At 38.8% G+C, this 21,403-nt stretch overlaps 1 protein-coding gene across 1 annotated transcript in view; it reads right to left on the bottom strand.

Annotated features, from left to right (window-relative positions):
• LOC140241534 (cilia- and flagella-associated protein 206-like) overlaps window positions 1-21,403 on the bottom strand; it is a 145,924-nt gene that overhangs the window by 66,846 nt on the left and 57,675 nt on the right. Inside the window, exon 7 of the mRNA XM_072321269.1 lies at window positions 3,126-3,238. Within this exon, the coding sequence (XP_072177370.1) occupies window positions 3,126-3,238 (113 nt within the window). The remainder of the gene's footprint in view (window positions 1-3,125; window positions 3,239-21,403) is intronic.

Below are 21,403 nucleotides of genomic sequence, written 5' to 3'. Positions count from 1 at the left end.
TCGGGTTAGAAATGGCGAAGGAGTAGCATTTTGAACATTTTGATCACACACGGACGCACACACGGACACACGGACGGAAGGACACACGGACGGACGGACGGACGGACGGACACACGGACACACACACGTACGGAGCCCATTTCATAGTCCCCTGCTCGAACTCGTTCGGCGGGGACAATAAATGTCGGATATTTGTTTTTAATTTTGGGAAATGAATAACGGTAATATTCGATTTTGTATGATACTAACATAAATGTCGGGTGTTTTCTTATACTTTTGGAAATGAATAACGGTAAGATTCACCTCCGTAAGATGCTAAAATGAATGTCGAGCATTTGATTTTGCGTTGGGAAATGAATAAAGATAACATTCGGTTGTGGAAGATGCTGAAATAAATATCGCACGTTTGCTTTGACGTTCGGAAATGAATAATAATAATATTCAACTCCGTACGATGATAGAATAAATGTCTGATGTTTGCTTTTATGTTCGAATCTAAACAGCAATAACATTTACCTCCGAAAGATGCTAAAATAAATGTCGGATATTTGTTTTTAATTTTGGGAAATGAATAACGGTAATATTCGATTTTGTATGATACTAACATAAATGTCGGGTGTTTTCTTATACTTTTGGAAATGAATAACGGTAAGATTCACCTCCGTAAGATGCTAAAATGAATGTCGAGCATTTGATTTTGCGTTGGGAAATGAATAAAGATAACATTCGGTTGTGGAAGATGCTGAAATAAATATCGCACGTTTGCTTTGACGTTCGGAAATGAATAATAATAATATTCAACTCCGTACGATGATAGAATAAATGCCGGATATTTGCTTTTACGTTCGAAAGTAAATAGCAATAACAGTCAGCTCCGGAAGATGCTAAAATAAATGTCGAATGATCCCTTTAACGGTCGGAAATGAATAACGATAATATTCAACTCCGTACGATGATAAAATAAATGTCGGATGTTCGCTTTTAGTTCGAAAGTAAATAGCAATAACATTCAGCTCCGGAAGATGCTAAAATACATGTCGAATAATTTTCCTATCTGTAATTTGCCCGTTTGCTTCATTGTTGTGAGGGAAGCTCGTTAGCCAGTCCCATCGCTGGTCTGTAATTTCATACACAGCCCTGTCGCTATAAAAACGCTATGTAATACATATAGGTCCTGCAGTATAAGATCAGTAACTTCTAATCATTCGTAGTGACGTAGAATGCGTTTGACTGTAGCAGCAGCACTGACTGTCATATTTTTATTCATATCAGTTCAATTCTATTTGATCCAAATCCGGTTAATTTCACATGATCGGCATTTGATGACAATTTACGGAACTATGCAATATTATAGGAGACAACATGCTTAGCAGACGATTCCTCCTTTTGATTCCCCTCTCCCTGTCTCATTCCCTCTCTGCTCACTTTGATCTTTCCTCTCCCCAGCCCACCCGACAAAGAAGAAGTTCGGTACAATACAAAAACAAAAACAAAACAAAACAAAAACTAAAACAAACAAACAAAGGAACATGTGCTAGCTGAATAAATGGGAATGATGCCCATGCCCCAGCCAGGCCAAGCTTGTGGAAATTTCCATGAAAGCAGAGTGGATCGATCAATAAGTGTTGCCTGCCAGCAAAGGAATGCGCGTATGCATTCCTTCACACCCCACCCGTGTTGTAAACCACGTGTATATATCAATTAGACAGTCTGGCCTGAAGGTGAGCCAGGGATGATGTCTCTAGCACTAGTCTTGAGTAAAAGCCCCTTTTGAGGTCCTAAAAAAAAGCATATAGCGAACAGACCTCACCTCCCTGATATCACAAATGTTCACGTAGCCATGCAAAAGGATTGATTTATCCCTTCTAGGCGAAAACTGAATCAAATGTCCTTTGATAAAAAATTCGAAATCTAGCATGCCTGGATAAAGACTACCTAGGTACCTTGGCAATGTACCAGGCCAGCTAGAGCCACATGTTGGATTGTTGAGAGCTAGCGAAGTGAGCAAAGGTGAGCTAGCTGCATGTACGTATACAAAATATTATGCACCTCCTTGGTGAAAGCCTGGGGCTGATCGAATGCATTCTAGAAGACAAAGGCTGTGAACCCTGGCAAATTAATCCTGTTGGTAGTGTTACCGTTAGGTTTTGACAGACAATAGAGAGATTAGACAAAGTCACCCGCATTGTTCATGCATTCTCGGTTTCATTCCGGAATGCCCGGCTTATTTCTAGGCCCTGTTAAGCTGAGCATTCCCAGGCGACGGCCGGAATGGGTATAGAATGCGCGCATTCTCGAGTGCATGCCACTGAGATTAAAGGTATTCCGAACGCATTCTGGAATACCAACGAGTGGATGTCCGTTGCGCCTAAGCGATACCCGATTACACGGAGAGTACTGTAATGATACACTACCACTTGCTACCTAAACTTTAAAAGGATGGTCTCCTGCCTTGCTCTCACACTATAGGATTGTATACCTGCTATGCAATGAAAGGAAACTTTCTTTGAAACTTCCTTTGTGTGCAAGAAGTAAAATATGCTTCCCTTCTTGACTCGCACTTCAACTTTACTAAACACAATTACTAATTATACTTTATCATCGCTGGGGTGACAAGACCTTGTATCTCAAATTTTGGCGAAAATGATTTTTTTTTAGATTAATGATCAGATAATCGGTTAAGTGATGTCCTGTCTAAATCCTAGCTGTCTTAACCCCAAAATGAAGCCACCAAAGCATGTCAAAGGAAAGGCTATCCCATTCGGTATAATAGTGCTTTGGTCGCCATGTTTCTTTGTTCTACTGAACATTTGACATTTTGTAGATACGAGGTCTTGTCGCCCCAGCGACGTTATAATTCATTTGCATAATTTTAAAATTATCTAATGGTCATTGCTTTCTATTCACACTAACTCAATTTTTTCACTAACCTCTTGTTTTTTACATACTGTTTTTGGGCAAACATCTTTTTCTTTCCATGCAAATGTTTTATGACAATCTAATTCAAGATATAATTTGAAAACTTGATGATCATGTACTTGTGAAACCATGTGTGTAAAAAATAATTTGTTAAGTTGCAACACCCAAAGAACAATAAATATTAATCAGTAAATAAATAAACTCACCAAGATGATTCGAAGAAAAGATTCATGCTGCCTGACATTGATAAGGGCATCCTTCAGAGCCTGAAGAGAAGGTCCTTCAGCAATCTCACCAGCATTCATTCGTTCTATCATTGCTGTATGAGGCAAACAAACAGAAAATGCTACATTACTATTAAGAGTGATGAAACATTCTCCAGGTCAAAAACTTGCTTTTGAGCATTTGCTGAATTATTCCAAAACTCAATGAAAAATATACCAAAAGTATCCAGACACCGGGGTAATAATAGTATGTAGCGCTTTGAGCACTCTATAGAGTGGATTTAGCACAATATTTTTTTTAATTTTTTTTATTCATGTTCCATATTCCACATTTCATACAAGTTTTATATTCCATTTGATTTGAAGCAGAAATGTTTTTCACACAATGGTCAGTTTGAACCAATAATGCACAAATGTATAAGGACATATAATTGGCGTGTAATATGAGGAACCCACTAAAAAGCAAAGCTTGTAGGATGTGGGCTCCAAAAATATAACATAGGTTTTAGTACAGTATATCAATGTCAGAAGTGACGTAACATGCAAAATTCAAAATATCGAGAATATTACAATGTTTACGGGATGTACAAGGTATAATATATAATGTTTATGATTAACTTATGATATAAATGCTAAGAAAAGTAGCAAGTTGATCAAACTAATGAAGTCATCCGAGCGAGGCATCATTTGAGTATAATTATGCAAAAAAAAAAAAAAAAAAAATTTCAAGTGATTACGGCAAAATAATTAAACATAGGATTTTAGAAAATTGGCTTTGAGATTTTTCTTAAAGGAGCTTAAAGAACTTGAGTGCAACCGAACCGAATCTAACTCATTCCAGAAAGAAGGGCCGGTCGATGTAATTGTCTTAAGGGCTAAAACTGTACGAACAGGGAAAAAATGATAGGATTTGCTGTGTCTTGTAGGGTAAGTATGAATATCACTGTTTTTCACAAACATTGAGGAAAATATACGAGGAAGGTCACCAGTATTCAACTTATACATGAAAATTCCAACATGATATAAATACAAATCAGAAATTTTTAACAATTTACTTGAAACAAACAATTCATCAGTGTGATCAAAAAATTGTGCTCGATTTATAATCCGCAAGGCCTTTTTCTGAACCAAAAATAACGAATCAATTTTAGTCTTTGAGCAATTCCCCCAGGCTAATATTCCGTAATTCAAGTAAGGTAATAATAAAGTTGTATAAAGAGAATGCAATATTGGCTTTGGGAAGAGATATTTCAGTTTGTGAATAATTCCAACATTCTTGCACAACAATTTACATAAATAATCAACATGTACCTTCCATGAAAGGTTACTGTCAATATAAATACCTAAAAATTTTGTTGAATCTATTTGATTTAACTGTAAACCGTTCATTAAAACTAAACCTGGAAGAGATTTTATTGTGTTACTGAAAACCATATAATTGGTCTTATTTATGTTAAGTGACAATTTATTTGCCTGAATCCACTCAAACACCAACTTAAGTTCATTATTCAAAGAATCGAGCAAAACATAAGGATCTGAGTGAGAATAAAAGAGACTTGTATCATCTGCGAACAGAAGAAAAGACAGCAGAGAGGATGAGTTCCGGAAGTCATTGATGTATAAAATGAATAAAAGAGGACCTAAGAGGGAGCCCTGTGGAACACCACAACAAATTGAGTTTATATCAGATTCATGATTATTTACGGAAACAAATTGAGTTCGACCGGTAAGATAACTTCTGAACCACTCCAAGGCCTTTCCACGAATACCGTAATGATTTAGTTTATACAAAAGAATTTCGTGATCTATTGTGTCAAAGGCCTTGGAGTAGTCCAGAAACAGACCGACTGTATGCGACTTTGTGTCTATAGCTCTTACAACTTTCTCAACCAGTAGTAATATAGCATTCATATATAAATTCATATCATTATTATTATTATTAAAAGTCCAATTAAGGACTATTTCAAGGTAAACCTAAGCCCATATATCTTCGAAGAAAGTTTACTAAGAGTGGCATTTTGGATGATAGGACGTATCTTTTTTTTTTTAATGCCTCCGCCAACGAAGTGGCCGGAGGCATTATGTTTTCGGGTCGTCCGTCCGTCCGTCCCGTTTTGTTTTTGTTGATATCTCAAGAACCGTGTGGTGGTTTTACATCAAACTTGGTATGAGGGTATATCCTGGGGGGATAATACTTTGTTTGGATTTTAGGGTCACAGGGTCAAAGGTCAAAGGTCACAAGTTATTTTGTGAAAAAAAAAAGGTTGAAAATTCATGTTTTTCTCCATATCTCGCAAATGGTTCAAGGTATCTTCATGGAACTTAGTATATATGCTTGTTCCAATGGGCAGTGATTATCTAGGGAAGTTGGGGGTCATGGTTCAAAGGTCAGGGGGTCAAAGGTCAAGGTCAACTCCTCAAAATATCACTACTTTCCTTATATTTATGCAATGCCTGAAGGTTTTTTTTTTTTTTTTAACTTGATGTATGCATGTATTACCCAATATATATTCTGTGGGAAGTTCTTGCCAAAAGGTCAAAGGTTAAGTGAAAGTGCAGAATTGCACTTTTTCCTCCATATCTCAAAAGTAACTCAAGGTATCATTATGAAACTTATATATTCATGCATGTTCAACCTAACAGTGATTCTCTTTGGAACTGTGAGGTCAAAGGTCAACGGCCAGGTTTAGATAATGCTATTTTCCCATTTGATACTGAAATTATATTTTTTCTCAATACCTTGAAAATTACTCAATGCATAAACTTATAAAAGGGTCAAAAGTCAAGTAAAAATCATCAGTTCCCCAAATACCTGCACTCTGACATTTTAATCATTCATCCAATTGAACCTAGTTCTAGGAAAGTGAACATTCAGCACATTTGTGGCAAACCTGTCATTTTAATATTTTGCCAATTGTGTGAAACTGTCATCACACATTGTCAAGACATTGTACTATAGACCTATTAGGAGAACCATGCATTATGGCGGAGGCATATCAGTCGCCGTAGCGATATATCTAGTTTTTTTTTATAATGTTTGTGACACACTGTCATCAGATGTCCTGGGTATTACCCTGTTGAGGACAAGTCCTGAGTACACTCAGGCAAGTGTCTATGGAAAATGTGTGTTGCAGCAATATCTGCCCATCCTCAACGAGTTAAAGAAACAGTTCACACTCTTTATCTTCAACATCTTTAAAAAACGTTGCATCTAATAATACTAAAACTGACACAAGTTATACATTGTAGCTGAAAAGTTTTCAAATTTGTTGGAGGTAGATTGAATATGACATTATAAATTGAATTTTTGAAATTCTTCCTATTTGTAACTACATTTCAAATTCTCCTTTATATGCGTAAAATCAAAAACTTATACAGGAGTCAGACTGACTCACTCCAAAACATTAGTTATGAACATAGTTTACTTCTGAGGTAACATATCACTACCAACTGAGTGATATAACTCTCTATTCAGATTATAGTGTGATATATGACTAACCCAGGATATTTCATAGCCCTGGATTATGGTAGATATATCTCCATATCAATATACAATAGCCTGTGACTATCAACAGTAATTCGAACTACATTTCTTCTAAGCTTTTCTTGCTCGGCAATCACAAAACTTTTAACAGAAATTAGCTGATTTTGAAACTTTTAGTTTGTCAGCGGGAGCTCTGTTCACATTGTTTTGATTCCCATGTATGTATAGCACATATCTTTGTCTTATACAAGGAATTTATGTTTGTTAGTGTATTTGTCTCTATGTTGTGCTATTGATTTATGATTACTGCCTGAAAATAGAAAGCATTCTGCTTTCCTTTCTTCCCCGAACTTCCCCCTTTCTTCCGCTTTCCTTTTAACAGTGTTTTTGGAGTAATGCATGCATTTTTCTTCAAAATTTATTCCTACCCAGCTCAAAATACACTGTATTCCGCTACACAAAATGAATTTTAATCATATATCTCATGAAAATGTAGTAGATTATTTGAGTGATTATTAAACAACAGAAGAATTCAGTGACAGATGAAATTCATTTATAATTACAGTAATTATAATTCAGATATTTCTTACACTGCAAATGAAAATTGTTTGAGCCATTTTAGTTTGTTTCACACGAGTGTGAGACGTCTCAATAAAAACTTATCGACTCTGCAGAGCAATTGCTGTCGTTGGAAAATTATCCCTTTTTAATCATAGGAATCACGGAAACCTGGCATAATGCAAATTCAACACATGTACATTTAGAATACAAAATTAGCAGTGTCTATGTTTGGATCGCCTACACGGGAAGGAGGGTTTACATTCAATCTCTGTTTAAGTTTGAATTAAGAACAAATTTACAGATTGAGAGTACTCAATCATTCTTCTGTGAAATAAGCCAAAAGTAAAAAACAGAACAGAACAAAACAGAACAAAACAAAACAAAACAAAACATGTATATAGTCCTAGGTATAGTTTATAGACCACCTGATAAATCCAAAGATCATTTCTTAGATAACATGGACACATGTTTAAATCGCATTTCTTGTAAAAAAAAAAAAATGTTTATTGAATGGATGACTATAATTTCAATTTATTGAAAATGGATAAAAATATCTCACAGAAAGTTGTAAACATTCTCAATTCTTTTACCCATCACTTGCACATATAAAAAAAAAAACCTACTCACATTTCAACTACATCACAAACTCTTCTTGACAATATATTCTCAAATATGACCAATAATACCTCTTACAATGGAATTTTGTATTATGATATATTATATCATGTACTAATATTCACAATCACTGATCAGTTGCAGACCATGCCCCCATAACAACACATAAACAAATGTACAGGAACAAAACCTCCAATATTGAACTTTTAATTTGTGAATTGGCAAATGAAAACTGGAAAGAGGTGTTTCATGAGTCCAAAAATGATTGGCCTCAAAATAAATAAATTAAACGAGAACTTACCTGTTTGAAGTTTGATTTTTATTATTTGAGTAATAGGAGTGTGAGTTAATATGAGATCCCACTCGCACGCATGCGCAGTCAATATTCGTCGCCCAGGCAAATCTCCACCTAACAAAATCGGACTGACTTCCGACGTCTTGCCTTATATAAGGCCAAAAAAAAAAAAATTGTTGCATTGGCGTAACCCGCCCGACCCTAAAAATTCCGCCGACCCCATGTTTTTTTATCATTTTTTTTTGCTATCGATATCAAATATCTTGTTGATTGCGATCGCGAAGTGGAAACGGCTCTGGGGATATCGGATGTACGAGGGAGAGATCTAGCGCCTCGCATAAGCCTTCCTTGATCAGTACGTCATCTGTTTCCAACACGGACATGTACTCTAACAAGATTTATTCAGTGTATACGTAGCATTCAGACTGCGATGTATTGTGCACAGTTTTGCCATAGGTTTCTTGTGTGGAGAACTTACACGAATCTGTATATGTGGGACTGTAATAGAGATCGCCGTGTGCGATGAAAAGATCGTACATATGGGTCAATTTGCATCTATCTTATCTAAGTCAAAATAGTAAAATATGAAGTGAAAACATTCAGGATAGGGATTTCAACATCTTTAAATTCTGTGAAGGGGTATAATTCCAGTAATATCGGCCTCATAAATGATTTGTAGAATAGATGAACACAGCACATTCGGTGCAGCAGTTGTAACTGTTTACTGAGCTGAGCACGAGTTTTACACGTAAAATGCAGGTAGCAAAAAAAAAAAAAAAAAAAAATCCGCCCGACCGACCCTATTTGAAAATCTCATGTTACGCCAATGCAACAATTTTTTTTTTTTTGCCTAATGTCAATTTTAGGTGAGAGAACTGATCCGAAGACCCAACTGGGTGGAGTGAGATTTGCCTGTTCCAAGAGGAAATGCGACCACTGTCACAATCTGGAAATAAATTGACGCAGTAAGAACATTACCTTGAAGTTTGAATTGAGGGTGGGAGTGGAGGGCACATTAACTCACACTCCTATTACTCAAATGATAAAAATCAAACTTCAAACAGGTAAGTTCTCGTTTAATTAATTTATTATTTTTCGTAATCTCCGTTGTTCGTTAATATGAGATTTTGAAGCAAGTGGTCACATTTCTGTAAAACAAAGCAATGTATGGTGATAAGAATGACATAGTAGCTCACCAATAATACCCAAATCTCTTCAATGATTATCCAGTACCGCCATGGAGAACCTACATGTAGGTCCTGCCCTGATCGACGGCTTATCATAGAACCTGTTGAAGGTTTCCTCGTTAGACCATCCGGCCTGTTTCAGAATGTCCGCTATGGGCACATCTGCTGTCTTTGCAGTAGAGACTGCTGCAGCCCTTGTAGAATGCGGCTTGAAAATTCTAGTGTCGATACCTGCCGCACTCATTGTCTCCTTTATCCACCTGGAGATGGTTTGCTTACTGGCTTGTTTGTGAGGTTTCCTATAACATATGAACAGGTGCCTTTCCATATCCCTCAGCACTTTTGTACGCTCAATGTACTTTTTCAGGTAGCGTACCACACAGAGTCACTTCTCTGAAGGATACTCTTCAATTGTAGTCGTACTCCCTACTCTGTCGGAGGTCTGGTTCTGTTTTACCAAGTCACTGACATGAATCTCTACGCTATTATCCTTCCAAACCAGGCCATCAATATGAATGTAGAACAAAGTCTGTGCCCTTTGTGCCGAAGTGAGTGCGAGCAACATACACAGCTTATGAGTAAGTTCACACAAAGATAGCTTACTGGCTGGTGACATTTTGCGTAGATGATGTAACACGATTTTAACGTCCCAGATATGGTTGTACCGTGGCAGTGGAGTTCATAAATGAAATACACCTTTCATGAATCTTGTCACCAAAGGATGTGTACTAATTGTACAGTTGCTGTTCTCCAACAGCACCACTGAGGCCAAAGCACTTCTGGTACAGTAAATAGCACTATAACTCAACTTATGTACATGAAACAGATAACTCAAAAATTTTATAACACTTTCTACAGCAGTGCACTGACTGTTCAAAGTTTCCTGTCTGCAATACTCTTGCCATTTCCTAATGTAGGTTCCATATTGTGTGCGTGTAGACAGTCTCCAAGATGCACACAACACGTCCACAGTCCTGTCCTGTAGTCCCTTCATCTCAAACTGTGAACGCCAATCCTGCAACAAAGAAGATCGAGTTTAGTGCAGAGTGGGTGGGTAGCCTTAGATACTGGTTGTGTCACCAAGGATTTGCTTCTTTTCAAGATCAAAGGTTCTTCACTCATCATACTTGTCAAGAGAGGGAACCAGGCCTGAGTAGGCCAATTTGGTACCACAAGCAGGCCATGTGTATTGTCTTCTTGTATTTTCTGTAGGCATTTTGCTACCAAACAGAAAGGAGGGAAGGCATAAAAGAGTGCAAATTTTCCCCAGTCTAGTGTGAAAGCATCAACTGACTCTGCATTGGGATCTGGCAACCATGAAACGTACCTAGGTAACTGAGCATTTAGTCTGGATGCAAACAAATCAATTACTGGCGTACCAAACTTTGCCACAATCTTCTCAAAGCTATTCTTATCTAGCATACACTCTGTTCTGTCATTAAAGTGTCTAGACATGAAGTCTGCCTCGTTGTTCTGGCACCCAGGTAAGAGAGCTGCTAACAGCCATATATTGCGTTCTATACACCAATGCCAGATGTCTAACACTACCTGATTGCAGGTTTCTGATTTCAGCCCTCCCATGTTATTAAGGTAGGCGACAGCCGTAGTGCTATCAATCCTCAATAGGACATGTACATTTCTCTTATCTGCACAGAAGGATTTCAGAGCCAGTCCAGCTGCCAGTGTTTCTAGGTAATTAATGCCCGATGTTTGAGCTGAATGTACTTCCTCTGTGGTCCACCTGCCACCTGTGTGAGAGGTTAAGTCTGTAGCACCCCACCCCTCTGCACTGGCACCTGTACGTAGCTCCAAATCGACCTTTTGTCTGACAACATGATTAAATGACTCATGAATATGTTCTTTCCACCATATCAATTCATGTCGTGCCTCCATGGAAAGAGTCATAGGCCTATCAAAATGACCACGAGCTGCCTTAAGGGCCTGTACCTTGTCTCTCTCTAGATATCTGTAATGCAATGGGCCATACTGTACTGCAGGGAACGTGGCAACTATTTTCCCTATGACCCTAGCAACCTTTCGAATGGATGGGGTGGCATGGGATAAGAGGGAGGTGCAAACCTCATAAATGTCATCTTGTTTTTCCCTTGGCAAAGTAACGTGCATTGACCTAGTATTCAAATGAAACCCTAGGAACTCTAGGTCTTGGCCTGGGCTAAGTACTGACTTCTCAGGATGAATTAAGAACCCCAGCTCTGTTAGGAGCTTAGTCGTAGCTGAAACAGTCCTTTGGGTAGCATCCTTAGATCTCCCAATTGTCAAAGTGTCATCAAGATAACCCATAACTACATGCCCTTCTGTCCTAAGCTGGGCAAACACTGGCTTCAGCATTTTCGTAAACAGTCGGGAGCTGAGCTGAGACCATTAGGTAGGGCCTTGTATTGGTACAATTTACTTTGCCAATAGAAACGCAAGTACTTTCTCGATGATGGATGGACGGGAACTGAATAGTATGCATCTTGTAAATCAATAGATGCGATGTAGCAATTTGGGCTGAGCAGTGACAAGACTGTATGAATGTTGTCCATTTTGAAATGCTGATAAAGGATGCCTGTATTAAGATCAGAAAGATCAAGGATAACTCGTAAGGAACCATTCTTTTTGGGTCTTGTGAATATATTGGAGATGAATTCTCCATTCTCATGTTCGCAAAGTTCAATGACATTTGTAGCTAAGAGGCGAGAAATCTCTTCCTCTATCTGACTGTTAAGCTCTGAGCTGAGAGATAAGTTATACAACTCTTTCCCTCTCACAGTAGGGAATTCATTAGGATCAAATTCGAGTTTGTATCCTTTGACAGCATTCAAAATGTATGGATCTGAAGTCAGGCTTCTCCATTTGTCACAGAAAATTTTCAGTCGTCCACCCGCCATCGAACAAGCAAGATTAAGGAGAGGGCATGTACTCACCTCTGCAGAGGATGAGGAGACTGTTGGTTTAACATGCTCAATTACTTGCGGGCCCCCGCAAACCCCCGGTATTGAGGGCTCTGTCGGCCGCTGCCCTTGTTGGGTCTGGTCATCGGGGTGGCAGTGTGTGGCTTCCAAGAACGCTGGCCTAAAAAAGGCCGCTGTACCGACCCAGCCTGTATGGATGGCGTGGTCCACCCCGCTGATCGCATTCTACGGTAATTAGCTTCCGTCTGTCGGCGGTAAGGGTGATAGTGAGACTGTGACTGGGAATATGGACGCTGACGGGAGTTACCTGCTGAGAAGTGTTTTGAGCCTTTCACAACGCCGGCTGCTGCTCTTTGTTCTTCCTGGATGTCTTTGACTTTCTTTCCTAAGTCATCCCCAAACAGCTGTTTGGTCACAGGGTTCTGAGGCTTGCACAAGTGAGCAAATTTTGCATTCAAGCCAGGTTTTATGAGGTCTTTCCTCAAGGCGTTCAGCTCGAAATTAGAGCTACACAGGAGTCCGAGAGCGTCCTGCTGTTTTTCTGACAGCTCCGAAGCAGAAAGGGTCTGCGCAAAAGCGGTGATGCCTTTCACAAGACTGCTCTGAATACGCTGAAGCTTCAGGTCCCTAGCTCGGGTAGTAGGGTTTAGATTCTCCCAAATCGTCAAGTTGACTTTGGGCACGTCAAGTAGTGGACAGTTTTCTGGGCTAGTGTACTTCTTACCAGTCTCCTCTAGGGCAGCCTGTTCAAGAGTGTGGCTGACAAGGTAGGATACCGACCCAGCAATTTCCTCATCTAAGGGTTTCCCCACGCTGAGAGGCACTGCGAATTTAGCGGCGATAGCTGGGATAGATTCATTCTTGCCAGAGGCAGGAATAGCATTACTATCTTCAGTGTTTGTTTCAGCACTGATATCAGAAGCCTGTGAGTCAGACGCTGGAGTAAGTTTACGACCAAAAGGCCCATCATCTTGATCGTAGTCATACTCATAATCAGATAAAAGGAGATTATCATCCTCATCTCTGAGACTTCTCACGTCATGACTACTACGAGTCTGTGGATGAGAAAGTGGCAAATGATCCACCAATTTTCCCAGCATCTCTTCCAGTTTATTCAGACGATGTTCAAAATTAGGGCCATCAACACTAGTGCTTGGTCCCGACTTCGAGGTCGTGGTCTGTGGAGGCTCTGCACGAATGCAGGCCTGACTGTCTTTCTTTGAAGTAGGATCTGCACGAATGCAGTCCTGGACAGCCCGAGAATCTTTGGCTATAATCTCAGAGTCATTCATGATCGAGGGCTTCTTAATCATAGGGTCCGAGACCTCAGAAATAGCAGCCGACTTGACGAACTTCCGTGCGATCGTGGGAGGAGGAGACGTGATCTTCGCTGGTGCTTTGCCTTTGGCTTTTCCCGTGCCTTTTCCACCGCGGCTAGCCGAGCTTGCCGCTGCCGTCTTACCCTTTCCCCCCGGATCGCTGCCGGGGGAGGGACCTGCTTGCGGTCCGCTGGCAATGCTGGTGGAACCCGCATCGCGAACCAGCTTCTCTTGCCGGAAATTCGGCTTCGTGGAAGAACCCGAATTCGCTTCCATTGCTCTCCAAAAACACTACCAAATGATCGGGGAGGTAAAATAACCTATGAAATCCCAAATACTTGAACGCGACAGATCGCAAAATGAAAGAAAATCGGCAAAATTTAGAGCTCAAAATGGCGACATGACCGCTAAGAAACACACACTACGAATGAATTGACTGCGCATGCGTGCGAGTGGGATCTCATATTAACGAACAACGGAGATTACGAAAAATAATATAAATAATGATAATAATAATACATACAATTTCTATAGCGCCGTTCTCCACTTTGATTAAATGCTCAAGGCGCTTTACAATAGGTACATCAAAGCAAACAGATTGAAAATACAAGTACATCACAGTAATAGAAGAAGATGAAGAAGCAGAAAAAAAAAAGACATGAAAGTCTGTCTTCAAAAGACACTGGTCTTCAAAATGCACTGCTAAACAGATAGGATTTTAAATTACTCCTGAAAGATGTTATAGAGCTTGAGTCTTTCAGCTCACGAGGAAGTGAATTCCACAGTGTTGGTCCAGCGTGAGCGAAAGCACGTTCCCCCCAAGATTTCCTAGAAAACGGAATATGTAAGAGACCTGAAGTTGAGGATCGAAGAGTTCGTGAAGGTTGGTATTGACGAAACAAACAAACATTGTAATCAGGAGCTGTTCCCTCAATAACATGATAAACCAAAAGAAGTATCTTAAACCGAATACGCTCCTGTACAGGCAACCAATGAAGACTCTTCAGGATAGGTGTGATATGACTGCGTTTACTTGACAAAGAAACAATACGTGCAGCGGCATTTTGTAGCTTTTGTAATTGGGCAATTTGCGAGTTTGGTAGATTGAAAAACAAACCATTACCAAAATCAAGGCGTGAAGAAATAAGTGTATTGTATAAATAAATATATTGTAGATAGGTGAATTGATTTATATGAGACTAGAAATGTCGCTTTGGCGACTGGTATGCCTCCGCCATAATGCATGATTTTCCCAATAGGTCTAGATAGTACATGTGGACAATGTGTGATTACATTTTCACAAAATTGGCAAAATATTGAAATGACAAGTTTGTCACAAATGTGTTGAATATTCACCTTCCTTGACCTAGGTTTAATTGGATGAATAGGAGAGCATGTATCTAGGGATTTACGGACTTTAACTCGACTTTGACCCATTCATACATTTAGGCATTGAGTAATTTTCAAGGTACAGGTGTGGAGAAAAAGTGCAATTTCTGAACTGAATAGTAAATTGTTACCATTTTCATCTGGCCCTTGACCCTAAAATTCATAAGATAATCACTTTCAGGTAGAACATGCATAATATGTACTAAGTTTCAAGATAACTTGAGCCACTTCCGAGATATGGAGGAAAAAGTTAGTTCAGTACTTTCACTTGATCTTTGACCTTTTGACCTTTGAGGCAAAAAAAGAAGAAAAAAAAAAACTTTCCAGAGAATTTCTATTAGGTTACACATGTATGCATACACCAAGTGTAAAAAAAAAATAACCCTGCTGGCATTGCATGATAGGAGGGAAATAGTAAAATTTTGAAGTGTTGCACTTGACCTTTGACCCCTGACCTTTGACCCCATGAACCCTACATTCTCTAGATAATCACTTCCAGTCAGTATATGTATATACTATGTTCCATGAAGATACCTTGAACAATTTTCCAAGGTATGGAGAAAAAAAAAAGTTTAAATATTTTTACTTGACCTTTTGACCTTTGACCTTTGACCTCATGACCCAAACTTTCACCAGAGAATCTTAATTGGGTAATACACTAAGTTTCAAGAAAATATCTTCAGGCATTCAATAGATATGGTGGAAATGGTGAAATTTTATGTATTGACCTTTTGACCTTTGACCTCATGACCCAAACTTTCACCAGAGAATCTTAATTGGGTAATACATGTATACACTAAGTTTCAAGAAAATATCTTCAGGCATTCAATAGATATGGTGGAAATAGTGAAATTTTATGTATTTGACCTTGACCTTTTGACCTTTGACCTTGAGCATGTGCACCCAAAAGTTGATAGGCATAACTTCACCCCCTAATACACATACATGCCAAGTTTCATTAGGATACCTCAACGGGTTTTGATAGTTACCTTGTCCACAAAATTCATTATGGACGGATGGAAGGACGGACGGACGGACGGAAGGACGGACGGACAGACGGACGGAAGGACGGACGGACGGACGGACAACCCGAAAACATAATGCCTCCGGCACCACTTCGTGGCGGAGGCATAAAAAATGTACCGCTAACACTCACAAAAATAAACATGAAAACAGAAATTATGCTCACCTCATTATTATGACTCTTTGAAAAACTTTGCTTCTCACATAAAATTGAATCAATAAAGATCAATAATGACTATGCTCTTTAGAATACCGTAAACAATTTATTGGGTAAAAAATCCTATAATGGTACATGCGATTTATACATTGATGATGAGTTGGTAAATGATCCAAATCGTAGAATCATATAGTATTACGTTTCGTGTTGAGATTGGTCCTCATCTTACCTCCACCATAGATGCAGGAAATGTCAAGTTTACTCAATATTTATAGACATCTCCTGAAAGTTCCTTACTTCTCACTCAGATTAGATTGTATCAGATTTTGAAGTCAATTGTGGCAATCATAGGAAATTTTTGGATGGTTCAAATATTTTCAACTAACAACACGATCAATCAGCAGTCTTGATCATTACATCAAGTCGTAGCAAAATGCAGTGGATCACATCTAATCATGCTTCTTAATCGTGTTGTTCAGAATCAACCTTTTCACTTCCTTTCCACTCATTTCTTGCACATTTGCCCTTATTTCACTCAAAGACTAATATTTTGTTTTTCTCCGAGGCAGGCTCCTGCATCTTTAGATTATCATTTCCAAATAATTTATTTCATTATTGTATGGGCATGTTATTAGCATTAATATTTGGGAATATACAATACAATTATTCATTATTTTGTGAAATTAATCTTGTATCATATATTGCTATGTTCATATCATTGTCATTATATTGTCATTGCACAGACAGGCCCCCCTAATCAAAATGGCATAACTTTTTAACAAAAAAAAAAAAAAAAAAAAGCAATCAAAAAATAGTTGGAAGTGGTATTCCTGCAATGATTGACAATAAACGCCAGTATAGAAATGAGAATGATTTGCTGAATCATGTATGAGTGAGGACACACGATAGGCAAATGCTTGCTTTTCAAAAGTCACAAGAGTAATTTTTTGGGGGGGGTATGTGAAACATTGTTTCCTGTGTATGATTAAGTGCTGTTGTTATTTAAATATCACATTTCATTTGACCAACTCACACCTATTCTGACAATTCACATGTTTTCTATGGTTCATTGAGCACAATTTTAGAGGAAAATGGCTACAGTCAACCCTCATAAAACTGCCAAATCCATGTATTTCATTGAAAGAACTGACATCAGATATTGTTACAGTGCTCACCGCTTAATCGCAAGGGGTCGGGAGACAAGTTTTTCTCCCGTTTAAGCGGTGCTCCCGCTTAAGCGATGGCCGTATTGGCCCGTGCAAATGATCGCCCCGTCACTGTACAGGCATGCTAACCTGGAAACATTAAACTGCACATTACTTGAATATGAGACCATTCTGAAGCAAATAATTTTCACACAACAATAGAAATATAATGTACTCTTAAATGAATCAAACAAGGATTGGAACAATCTTCCCCCAGCATTCCCACTGATTCCCACTGATCACTTACTAGCCATCCCCTTTAATGCTATGCTATTTGTAATGTTGACCTGTCGAAATAAAACTTGAACTTGAACTTAAGTGTAATACTCATAATTTCAAGTAAAAATAAACAAACTTGAGCTCTCTACCAAAACTTTTTATAATCTTGTATTATCACAGTTGTTATGATTAGAAATCACTTTAAAACAAGGAGTAATATTCCGATGACTGACATATCAAGCTTAATCAGCTTTATTCTCTTTTTTCCCCCCACATTACATACACGGTATAATGCGAAAGCATCAAGTGATGAGGAGTCTAAGCAATGTCACGATGGTACAATAGATGGCATTGTAAACAAAGTAAGGTATGCTAAATTGTTTAAATCACATGTTGGATGAAGTTTTGGATAGGCTTATTCTTCAATTCCAGTGTTGATGAGCACTGTTGACTACACTTTTTTTTTCTCCATGAATGTTGTGCCCTGTACACATAATACTGTTTTTTAGTCAAAAGGTTTTCATTTCATGACAAATTAAAACAAAACAAAGATAGTCACAATGTGTTGTTGTGCCAAAAAAAAAAAAAAAACAAGGAAAAGTAGAAATTACGCGGTGCGTAATCTATGTCCCCGCCGGAAGTAGCATTCAGTAGCAAAATGTACAATATAGGTAAAAAGATGAAGGTCAAAGGTCAAAGAGGTCAAAGGTCAAAATTCTATGTAGAAGTTTTGAAGCCCTCACCTAGTGCCATCACTTAAAGCAAACGGAATCGAAATCGGGTTAGAAATGGCGAAGGAGTAGCATTTTGTAGCCAATGTACAATATAGGTAAAAAAATTAAGGTCAAAGGTCAAAGAAGTCAAAGGTCAAAATTCTGTGTAGAAGTTTTGAAGCCCTCACCTAGTGCCATCACATAAAGCAAACGGAATCGAAATCGGGTTAGAAATGGCGAGGGAGTAGCATTTGGTAGGAAAATGTACAATACAGGTCAAAAATCAAGGTCAAAGGTCAAAGAAGTCAAAGGTCAAAATTCTGTGTAGAAGTTTTGAAGCCCTCACCTAGTGCCATCACATAAAGCAAACGGAATCAAAATCGGGCTACAAATGGCGAAGGAGTAGCATTTTGTAGGCAATGTACAATATAGGTCAAAAATCAAGGTCAAAGGTCAAAGAAGTCAAAGGTCAAAATTCTGTGTAGAAGTTTTGAAGCCCTCACCTAGTGCCATCATATAAGGCAAACGGAATCAAAATCGGGTTAGAAATGGCGAAGGAGTAGCATTTTGAAGCAAAATGTACAATATAGGTCAAAGGTCAAGGTCAAAGTTCACAACTGAAATTCTGTATAGAAGTTTCAAAGCTCCCATGTAGTGCTATCATATAAAGCAAACAGAATCAAAATCGGGTTAGAAATGGCGAAGGAGTAGCATTTTGAACATTTTGATCACACACGGACGCACACACGGACACACGGACGGATGGACGGACACACGGACACACACACGTACGGAGCCCGTTTCATAGTCCCCTGCTCGAACTCGTTCGGCGGGGACAAAAAAAATGTATACTTTAAAGCTGAAGTTTGTGTAATTGTTATTTCCAGATGAAGAATTACAACAGGTTGGGGCAGGGCAGGATGCAATCAATGCTGACGGGATTCTCAGGAAAGATAACAGACTGTCAAGCAATTATACAAATTCTCCTTTAAGGCACGAAAGGTACACATTAACCTTTTTTTTTTTTTTTTTTTAGCTTACATTTGTAGAAGAGAAAAGAATGGTCAACCACTGATTCCCATACCATATTGTAGATCAGTAGATAGTAGGACTTCCATTTCATTTATTTTACCAAAGTGTTCTGCACTTTTACTTTTCTTGTAATGGTGAATCAATCCACTTGATCTAATATGAGTGCTTGTATCTTGGGAGTATCCCTACATGAACTATTACATCTAAGCAATAGAATCAGAGAAAACTTGTCCAAGACCCCGTTTACAGTGCCAGGCTCGGCCGCGGCCGAGCCCAGCCCCGCTTCAGTGTAAACGCGCAAAAGGCCAAATGCGAGGCCAAAATTGGCCTCGCATTTGGCCTCGCTCTGGAGGTGGTCTCGGCCTCTTCTTGGTGTAAACGCAAACTGGGCCAAATGCGCGGCCAATTTTAGTCTGGCTTCCAGACCCTCTGCCCGTACTATTTCGCTATTCACGATATAAACCCCCTCAACGTGGAAAACTAGTATAGTTTAAGGTGGTTTTGTCCTGCAAAGGATTTTTCCTTCGGGGAAGGCCTTTGCCTGAACGGCGACTTCGTCGCCACGGAATCCAGTTGGCAAAGGGTCTGAAAACCAGACTATACCAAATTGCATTTGTTTACAAGCAGAGCGCCACTATGACACAATACTGAAAGGTTTGAATTAAAAGCGCGGCCGAGCCCAGCAGTGTAAACGGACAAAATTGCGAGGCTCGGCCGCGCAATTGAGGCCGGGCTCGGCCGCGGCCGAGACCGGCCCTGCACTGTAAACGGGGTCTAAGTTTCAAAATTCTCATCTCTCCCTTCACTATGCCATTCTCGTCATGATGTCAATTTTTACAAGTTGGGCAGGATCAAAAAAAAGGGATTCGACCCTGATGTACACAAGTGCCGGATGAGAAAATACCTAGCTTTTTGACTGCATGGTTATTATGTTGTACACATCAACAGCAAAATGCACAGTTCCCTTTATGCTTTCATTATGTTCTTCCCATTTGACATTAAATCTGATTGCAAAGATCAGCAAGAAATTTTGAACAAGATTAAGAGTTCTTGCTCATCTGGAAAAATGCATGCTTTTTCCCCTTCCTCACCATGCTCGTGCTACAATGCTTTAGACGACAAACACAATCCCTGTACACTTTTGCCACTCTGCCGCTCTACTGGATTAAGAACCAAACCATGATAGTGGAATATGAGCTTTCCATAATTTGTCTCCTCTTCATTCATAATGTGTTTTATGCAGGCAGGCTGATATGCCAAACAACCATCGGTGTTAAACATTGGCAAATTTCACTTGAAGGAATGGAGTAGTTTACTGACTTTTTCTATTTCTTTTCAAATTACCAGTATTCACCAAAATTAATCAATGTGATTTAATATCAATTCACTTGAAGGAATGGAGTAGTTTACTGACTTTTTCTATTCCTTTCCAAATTATTCACCACGATTCTTCAACGTAATTTAATATCAATCCACTTGAAGGAATAGAGTAGTGTACCGAATTTTTCTTTTCATTTTTAAATTATTCACCATGATTCATCAATGTTATTTAATATCATTTTCCTTTTCTTTTTTTTTTTCTATGGGATTAACTCTTGCTGTGCATAGGCTACAACAAGACTCTGCAATCTTAAATCTCTGAAAAAACCCGAGCAACAACCAAGGACTATATGCTGTCAATACAAAATTTGCACAATTCACAACAGCTCACTTGGTCCTTTCGCCATGATGAGCTGAAAATGTTCCTTAAAGGGAAGATAAACCCCAAGAGCAATGTGGATTGAGTGAAAGCAGCAACATTAGCAGAACACATCAGTGAAAGTTTGAAGAAAATCGGACAATCGATGCAAAAGTTATGAATTTTTAAAGTTTTGGTGTTGGAACCGCTGGACGAGGAGACTACTAGAGGTTATGACGTATGAGTGGACAACAATACCAAGAAAATATAAAGAAAATTCTACAAAAATCCATTTTTCATGAAAATTACAAATTCCATCAACTTGATATTGACATATGTTAGGGGTAGCAATTATTCCCCCTGCTTTCTGAAAGAGGTTGGTCCATTGCTCTTTCATAATTCTAGAAAAGTGAATTTTTGTTGAATTTCCTTTATATTTTCTTTGTATTGTTGTCCACTCATACGTCA

This window comes from Diadema setosum, chromosome 18, assembly GCF_964275005.1.
Source record: "Diadema setosum chromosome 18, eeDiaSeto1, whole genome shotgun sequence".
In the NCBI taxonomy this organism is placed as follows: Eukaryota; Metazoa; Echinodermata; class Echinoidea; order Diadematoida; family Diadematidae; genus Diadema; species Diadema setosum.
This window is presented reverse-complemented; position numbering and strand designations above follow the sequence as displayed.